This window comes from Scardinius erythrophthalmus (assembly GCF_964197995.2).
Source record: "Scardinius erythrophthalmus genome assembly, chromosome: 13".
Lineage (NCBI taxonomy): Eukaryota > Metazoa > Chordata > Actinopteri > Cypriniformes > Leuciscidae > Scardinius > Scardinius erythrophthalmus.
In genome coordinates, this window is record NC_138233.1 from 38,826,555 (window position 1) to 38,835,273 (window position 8,719).

The 8,719-nt window shown below is 40.2% G+C and overlaps 1 protein-coding gene across 1 annotated transcript; it reads left to right on the plus strand.

The window, feature by feature from the left end:
* Positions 1-374: 374 nt before the first annotated feature.
* Positions 375-2,564, plus strand: LOC308700520 (ovomucoid-like). Its single transcript, XM_081382151.1, has 8 exons — positions 375-490; positions 878-903; positions 979-1,085; positions 1,189-1,273; positions 1,349-1,458; positions 1,570-1,654; positions 1,729-1,838; positions 1,946-2,564. The coding sequence occupies exons 1-8, from the start codon at positions 451-453 to the stop codon at positions 2,010-2,012; spliced, it is 630 nt and encodes a 209-aa protein (XP_081238277.1). The 5' UTR covers positions 375-450; the 3' UTR covers positions 2,013-2,564.
* Positions 2,565-8,719: the final 6,155 nt, after the last annotated feature.

Genomic DNA, 8,719 nt, shown 5'->3' on the forward strand with positions numbered 1-8,719 from the left:
TCATACTTTTCCATTAGAAGCTGTTGATCATTAGGTGAAAAGTAGCCTATGCCGCACGGGTTTTGTCCATTTTTGCATCGGTGATTCTGTGTTCGATTTCGTGATCTTTTTAAGAATGCCGTGAACGCGCATTTATCCAAACTACACCCGGCTTGACATATCCGCGCGTTCTCATCCTGGCTCAGCAAACGTGCAACCTTATTAAGCCAGGATGCACTGATTAAACTAGGTCAAGCCGCGACTGTTCTTTTATCCTGGCTTTCTTAATTCTACTTTTGTGCAATACCCCAGTGGATGGCAGCTGTCCTCTCCCACCGGTGCTTGGCGCCAGGAGCGGTGATCGGGAACACCTGGTTGCGCAATTAGGAAATCCTATTGTATTGCTATAAATAGGCGGAAAATTTTTATCACTGATCATATCGTCAGTGAGTTGACTCTCGGTTGTGAATAATGTTTGTACGAGGAATCATCGTCCTTCTCTGCGTCCTAGGTGAGTAATGTAATGATTTCATTTACAAAACAACTGATGTTGGGATGTTGGTGATTTGCCACATGAGGACCTGCGATATACACTGACACTCAGCAACGGTCTAATGTGGCTCATAATGAATCAATGTGGATTTAATAAAGTATGCACATTCTTTAGAGACTTAATTAATTGCTGAAGTAAGACAATCACACTTAATGTCTGAATGTCACTTTTTTTTTTTCAATTTAAGTATAGTTCACAAAAACAAGACTAAAGTTCAGTTTTTGTAAAAAAAAAAAAAAGACCATATTGACTTTCATTGTATGGGCCAAACAAGTTAGCATGTATTTGATTTCCTCTTGCCGTATCATGAAACTTTAATCCTTGTTTTTCCTTCTTGACAAACAGTGGCCATTTCTGATGGAGCAAAAGAGGTGAGTAAATAAAGCCTGTAGAATTGCTTTCCTCCAGGTGCAGATGACAATGTTTTTTTCTTTTTATGTGACAAGCCTGATTGCAAGGGCGATCCTGACGTATGCACAGCGGAGTATAAACCCGTGTGTGGAACCAATGGAATAACATATGGCAATGAATGCGAACTGTGTGCTGCCATCAAGTGAGTTTAAAAATGCATGCATTTTAAAATAAAGTACTGTAGGTGTAAAAACAGTTTAGAGTGGGTCACTTTCAAACATTTTTAATTTAATCTTTTTTTTAAGGCGCTCATGCACTCGAATCTTAATCCAGAATGAAGGCCTATGTGAGAATGCACAAACCGTGGCCATATCTGATGGAGCAAGAGAGGTGAGTTAATAAAGGCTTTAGAATTGCTTTCCTCCAGGTGCAAATAACACTTTTTTTTTTATTAAATGTAACAAGCCTAATTGCTGCAAGTACCCGTCTGACGGATGCCTAGAGAGATATGAACCTGTGTGTGGATCCAATGGAATAACATACGACAGTGAATGTGAACTGTGTGCTGCCATCAAGTAAGTTTAAAAATGCATGCATTTTAAAATAAGTGCTGTAGGTGTAAAAACAGTTTAGAGTGGGTCACTTTCAAAGTTTAATTTTCAATTTATTTTTTTTTCTCTTTAAAGGCGCTCATGCACTCCAATCTTAATCCAGAATAAAGGCCCGTGTGAGAATGCACAAACCGTGGCCGTATCTGTTGGAGCAAGAGAGGTGAGTTAATAAAGGCTGTAGAATTGCTTTTCTCCAGGTGCAAATAACACTTTTTTTTTATTAAATGTAACAAGCCTAATTGCTGCAAGTACCTGTCTGACGGATGCCCAAAGATATATGAACCTGTGTGTGGATCCAATGGAATAACATACGGCAATGAATGCGAACTGTGTGCTGCCATCAAGTAGGTTTAAAAATGCATGTATTTTAAAATAAGTGCTGTAGGTTTAAAAACAGTTTAGAGTGGGTCACTTTCAAACTTTAATCTTCAATTTAATCTCTTCTTTTTAGGGCACCAGGCACTCAAATCTTACTCCAGAATGAAGGCCCATGTGTGGGATGGCAAAAAAAAGAATGATTCAGCTTGACAGACCTTTAGTCAGCTACTCATGTCTCATTCAATATGACCTGAATGTGTAATGATTTAATCCATTAATAAATGTTGCATAATGAAGCTGTTCTGTTTTCTCCCTCAAATCTTGGAAAGATGCAATAAAATAGGTGAATATTGTAAGGAGAGAACAAACCATATCAAGAGCAGAATATCATAATTTTTTTTTTTTTTTAACTCCTGTTAGATTATTTGTCAGGAAGACTATCTGCATCCTCGAAGCTTTCAGTTAGAAACTGAGACTGTGTAATACCATAACAATCAATTTTATTAAAGGGTCATATTTATACACAAGATAAAGCAGATTCATCCACGATGGCCAGGCCATCCAGTCATATACTCAAGATCAACCTCTGCCTTGTAGGGCAGATTAAGAAATATAACAAGAGTTATCAGATGTTCAAATGTGTGTTAAGTGTATAATAAGGCTTTGTTCTTGTTTTGTTTGAGTCTATGATGTGCAGATAACATAATGGAAAAAAAGTTAATATTAACACTCCCTGTGCAGAAAACTCCACTGAAGTCCTCAAGTGCGTTCCATTCGACCATAAGTGCCCTGTGAAGTGTACAAATTATAGTATTAAAATATTATTTAATGAAAATACAGATTACAAAATACTCCAAAGTAATTAAATGCATATTTCAAATACATGTAATTAAAATACTGCCCATAACCATCTAAAGTGATGTTTCAATCTGAAGGGAGTGAACAAGACCCGTGTGAAGGCCCTGCAAACAGCTCAGGGAATACGGGAACATCCATACATCACTTCACAGGAACTGGAGAGGAAAACTTACCCACCAATCATTGCACATCTCTCCAATACTTTAGTAAGTTTTAATATAATAAAGGTGGTGAAAATGACGAGGTTTAGATGTTATTGATTTTTATTAGTTTCTTTAAAAAGCATTTTTCAATACTGAAGCCACATTTTCAAAACTCTTCATACAGTCTGCATTAGCAACATGAATCTTGGCCAAACAGTTCATCTCACCTCCAAAACTCACTCACACCAACTAAACACTTCATATATGTCTCAAAATAAGCTCGTTCCACCATAACACTGGCAACAATTCTCATCCAGAAAACATACATATCATTCATAACTAGGGTGACCACCCGTCCCGCGTAGCGCGTGCGCGCACAGCGTTTGAAGCCCAATTCACGCGTCACGCATAATCTATGCTTGCTCAAAAAAAAGTTGGTCGCTCTATATACTCGAGCCCCAAGCAGACAAACGAACATTACTAGACATTTCAGCACGCTATTGTTGCCACACAAACCCCTCAGTTGAACTGCTGTGCTGACTAGGTTGTTGTCAACTTTTTCGTTGTTGTCATGACAGCGCACGCACGCGCATACCAGACACACTTGGAAGGAAGGAACTTTTAGATGCGCGCTTTCCAATTCGAAAAATTCGAGAAAGAGACTGCCAACGCCATCATCAATTAAAAAGAGAAGGTGTGAGTACAAGAAACAAGAATGGGGAAATGAATATTTGTGGCTGAAAGGTGTTGAGGGGGATACCGAGAGGGCTTTTTGTGACCTTTGCAAAACGTCCTTCTCAATCGGACATGGAGGGAGGGGAATACGAGGTCAATCGTATTTTTTTTAAATATTTTTTTTAACTGTTCCTGTGGTGTTGAGCAACTACAATTCCTGTTAATCCTATAAATTTATATTATAATTTATTAATTTATTTAAAGTAAATAAATTGTAATGAAAAATAAATAAAATTAAATAGTAAATCTTAAGTGGAAGTACATCTGTCAATTCATTGAATGTTCAAAATATTATGAGTCTTTATTTAGAAAAAAATACACATTGGTTGGCCTATTCATGAGCATACATCAAAAATTACACGTTTAGGAGAATAGCATTATTAATACTATGCAAGGTATCTGCCAGTGGGGCACCGCCGCGCCAGACAGTGTCCCACATTGTCCCTCAGAAACATACCCCTTGTCCCCCCTTGGGCTTATTAGCAGGTGGTCACCCTATTCATAACACTGATCTAGAAAACGTTAACAACAGGCAGAAATGATGAACTTATCTTTAAAGTTTGAATGGTTTCTCACATGAATCAGTATTTCTTTTGTTACGTCCGTGACAGAATGCAGCTGTGTTGGTTCTGTTGTTGTTTCTGTGGTCTCCTCTTCCTCCTTTAGGATTGGTCCTGGACGTAATGCAAGGCTGTTGGTTGTTGGACTAGAGAAGAGACCCGGACTGTAAATTCCTCTGGATGAAGCTCTCTGTCTCTTTCATTGCTATTGACTGACTGTTGCTGTGCTGTGTGATAGATGGTGATTCCTGTGCTCTTCTTTGTGTTTAACTGAGTGCTGTTAGACACTTTTGACACAGTTTGCCCATTATATGAAAACATCAGTGTCCCATCGATCATATCTGTATTCCTTCTTAATTATTTGAGAAGCAGAGGGGGGAGAAGCTTTTGTAGGCCTAAAGTCCATCACTTTTTCTCCTGTTTATTGGTCAAATAAGGAGATATGTCATTGTATGTTGTTTCTTTTATTTGGTTTGTAGGGAAGTTAATTTTTTGTGTGTGAAAGTTAGTTTCTGTTGGTTTATTCACTGTAAAAAATTTGCTGTAGTTTTGCAGCTGTTTGCCAGTAACTTACTGTAGATTTAAATTTATGTTATTTACTGGCAACAGTTTGTTCAAAGTTAAATGAACATTAAACATTAACAAGTCTTTGTCTTTAAAGAATAAAATTATAAAATAACAATCTAATGCAAAGCATTCTGGGAACCAGAAATCTTCATCAACCTTTTTCTGTTTTTTTCCTTCAGATTTTGGTTCCCAGAATGCTTTGCATGAGGATGTTATTTTAGTTTTATTCTGTAAAGATAAAGACTTGTTAATGTTTAATGTTCATTTAATTTTGAACAAATTGTTGCCAGTAAATAACATCAATTTAAATCTACAGTAAGTTACTGGCAAGTAGCTGCCAGTAATACTGTAATTTCTACAGATTTTTCTAACAGTGTTGTTTTGGCGTTTGCTCACCCCTGAAAGTTTTGCTGCCAAATATTTTGTAGTTTTCTTTTTTTTTTTTTTTTTTTTCAATAATTTCTTTTGTTAAAATCGAAAGAATATTGCTATGAAAATAAACCAGAGAACAAGCAAAGAAAAATGGGGAACTAAGAAGTATTGTTTTGTCATTTATGTTACAGCCGATGTTATCGATGTTCCCGTATTCCCTGAGCTGTTTGCAGGGCCTTCACACGGGTCTTGATCGCTCCCTTCAGATTGGAATCTCACTTTAGATGGTTATGGGCAGTATTTTAATTATATGTATTTGAAATATACGTGGTGTTTTCTGCACAGGGTGTGCTAATATTTTCTTATTTCTCAGACTTCACTTTTGACTGTTCTTGTGTAACTTTTTTCCATTATGTTATCTGCACATCATAGACACAAACAAAACAAGAACTAGGCCTTGGACACACTTATACACTCAACGCACATACATTTGAACATCTGACAACTCTTGTTATATTTCTTAATATGCCCTATAAGGCAGATGTTGATCTTGAGTATATGACTGGATGGCCTGGCCATCGTGGATGAATCTGCTTTATCTTGTGTATAAATATGACCCTTCTTTAATAAAATTGATTGTTATTTTACATTTACATTTAGTCATTTAGCAGACGCTTTTATCCAAAGCGACTTACAAAGTAGGACTAGATTAAGCGAGTCATCATGAAGAGGCAAAAAACAAAAAGCAGCGCAAGAAGTGCTCCAGATACAAAGTTCAGGCATTATTCAGAGTAGCATAAGCCCGATAAGCGAGGTTTAGAGGGAAAGGGGAGGTTTTTTTTATTTATTTATTTTATTTTTTTTTATGAGGTTAAGTGCTCCCGGAAGAGATGGGTTTTCAGATGTTTTTTGAAGGTTGTCAGGGATTCTGCATTCCGGATGAGGGTGGGGAGAGCGTTCCACCAGCATGGAACTGTGAATGAAAATGTTCTGGAAAGTGATTTTGTGGCTTTCTGGGATGGAACCACGAGACGTCGCTCGTTGGCCGATCGTAGGCTTCTGGCAGGGATGTAGACTTGTAGGAGTGAGTGAAGGTAGGAGGGAGCTGAGCCTGTGATAGATCTGTAAGCAAGCGTCAATGCCTTGAACTTGATGCGAGCAGCGAGAGGTAGCCAGTGCAGTGAGCTGAACAGAGGAGTGACGTGGGTTCTCTTTGGCTCGTTGAAGACAAGATGGGCTGCAGCATTTTGGATCATCTGTAGGGGTTTAGTTGCACATACTGGAAGTCCGGCCAGAAGAGCATTACAGTAGTCAAGCCTAGAAATGACCAGGGCCTGGACGAGAAGTTGTGTTGCATGCTCAGTTAGGAAAGGCCTGATCTTCCTGATGTTGTGCAGTGCAAGCCTGCATGATCGAGCTGTCTTTGAAATGTGATCTGTGAAGGTCAGCTGGTCATCAAACGTTACTCCAAGATTTCTCACCGACTTTGATGGGGTGATTGATGATGACTCTAGCTGGATAGTGAAGTTGTGCTGTAGAGACGGATTGGCAGGGAGGACGAGAAGCTCAGTCTTTGCCAAGTTGAGCTGCAGGTGATGTTCCTTCATCCATGTGGAGATGTCCGCCAGACAGCTTGAGATCCGTGCAGCTACTGTGGGATCATCTGGTTGAAACGAGAGGAAGAGCTGTGTGTCATCAGCATAGCAGTGGTAAGAGAAGCCGTGTGCTTGTATGATGTGTCCCAGTGATGTGGTGTAGATGGAGAAGAGGAGGGGACCAAGAACTGAACCCTGGGGAACCCCTGTGGTCAGTTGATGTGCTCTGGATACCTCGCCTCTCCATGCGACCTTGAAGGACCTACCTGTGAGATAGGACTCAAACCAGTGGAGTGAAGTTCCTGTGATGCCCAGTGATGAGAGGCTGGACATGAGGATCTGATGATTCACAGTGTCGAAGGCAGCAGACAGATCCAGGAGAATGAGGACTGAGGATTTGGAAGCAGCTTTTGCGATCCGTAGGGCTTCTGTGACAGACAGTAATGCAGTCTCAGTAGAATGCCCTTTCTTGAAGCCGGATTGGTTGACATCCAGCTGGTTGTTGAGAGACAGCTCTTTCAAGTGTCTTCGCAATGAATGGTAGGAGAGAGATAGGTCTGTAATGTTCTACAAATGATGTGTTTAGCGTTGTTTTTTTAAGCAGTGGAGTAACCCGAGCCTGCTTGAATGCTGTAGGGAAAATGCCAGTATGGAGGGATGAGTTGATGATGTGTGTGAGTGCTGGTAGAAGTGTGGGAGAGATGGCTTGTAGAAGGTGTGAGGGGATGGGGTCTAGAGGGCAGGTGGTAGGGTGACTGGAGAGGAGAAGTGTAGATACTTCTTCCTCGGTTAGTGGAGAAAAGGAGGGCAGAGGGATGTTGGCTGTGGAAGGGGTCGGTCTGGGTTCCTGTGTGTGAGGTGCTGAGAACTGACTGCTGATAGATGTTGTTTTGTTGGTGAAGAAGATCGCAAAATCGTCAGCAGTTAAGGAGGCGGCGGGTGGTGGTGGAGGTGGACAGAGGAGAGAGTTGAATGTTTTGAAGAGTAATCGTGTGTTGGAGGAGTTGTTGATCTTGTTGTGGAAGTATGAAGATTTTGCAGCATGAACATCAACAGAAAAGGAAGAGAGGAGAGATTGATACGTACTCAGGTCAGATGCGTCTTTTGATTTGTGCCATTTCCTCTCCGCTGCCCTGAGTTCGGTCCGGTGTTCCCTAAGAACCTCAGATAACCAGGGGTTAGAGGGAGTGGCGAGTGCTGGCCTGGAGGAGAGAGGGCAGATAATGTCTAGAGAAGAGGTTAGAGTGGAGCATAGGGTATCCGTTGCGGTATTCACATCCAGAGATGAGAATTGTGAGGGTGGGGGAAGAGAAGATGAGACGGCAGAGGAAAGATGGGAGGGGGAAAGTGAGCGCAGGTTTCGCCTGAAAGTGACTGGTGGTGGGGTTGGTGGTGCAGGGGTAGAGAGTTGTAGACTGAAGGTAATGAGGAAATGATCTGAGACATGGAGAGGTCTCACCAAGATGTTGTCTGTGGTGCAGTTGCGTGTGTAAACCAGGTCCAGTTGGTTGCCTGATTTGTGAGTACCTGTGGTGATGAGTTGTGTGAGATCGAAAGAGATCTCCGGATCTTCATTCTCTGTTATGGTATTACATGGTCTCGGTTTCCAACTGAAAGCTTCGAGGCTGCAGATAGTCTACCTGACAAATAAAAAAAAAAAATATATATATATATATATATATATATATATATATATACCTATTTTATTGTGTCTTTCCAAGATTTGAGGGAGAAAACAGAACTGCTTCAATATGCAACATTTATTAATGGATTAAATCATTACACATTCAGGTCGTAATGAATGAGACATGAGTAGCTGACTAAAGGTCTGTCAAGCCGAATCATGGTGCCATCCTGTGTTACTCCTCCTCCAGATCTTCATTCTCTGGATCACATCGGCCTTCATTCTGGATTAAGATTTTAGTGTTTGATGCCCTAAAAAGAGAGAGTTTAAATTGAAAATTAAAGTTTGAAAGTGACCGACTCTAAACTGTTTTAAACCTACAGTACTCTTTTTAAAAAGCATGCATTTTTAAACTCACTTGATGGCAACACACAGCATGCATTCATTGTCGTA

Coding starts and splice junctions, on each gene's coding strand:
- LOC308700520 (XM_081382151.1), top strand. CDS start 451: ATGTTTGTACGAGGAATCATCGTCCTTCTCTGCGTCCTAG. Junction 904..978: donor TTTCTGATGGAGCAAAAGAG/GTGAGTAAATAA, acceptor TTATGTGACAAG/CCTGATTGCAAGGGCGATCC. Junction 1,655..1,728: donor TATCTGTTGGAGCAAGAGAG/GTGAGTTAATAA, acceptor AAATGTAACAAG/CCTAATTGCTGCAAGTACCT.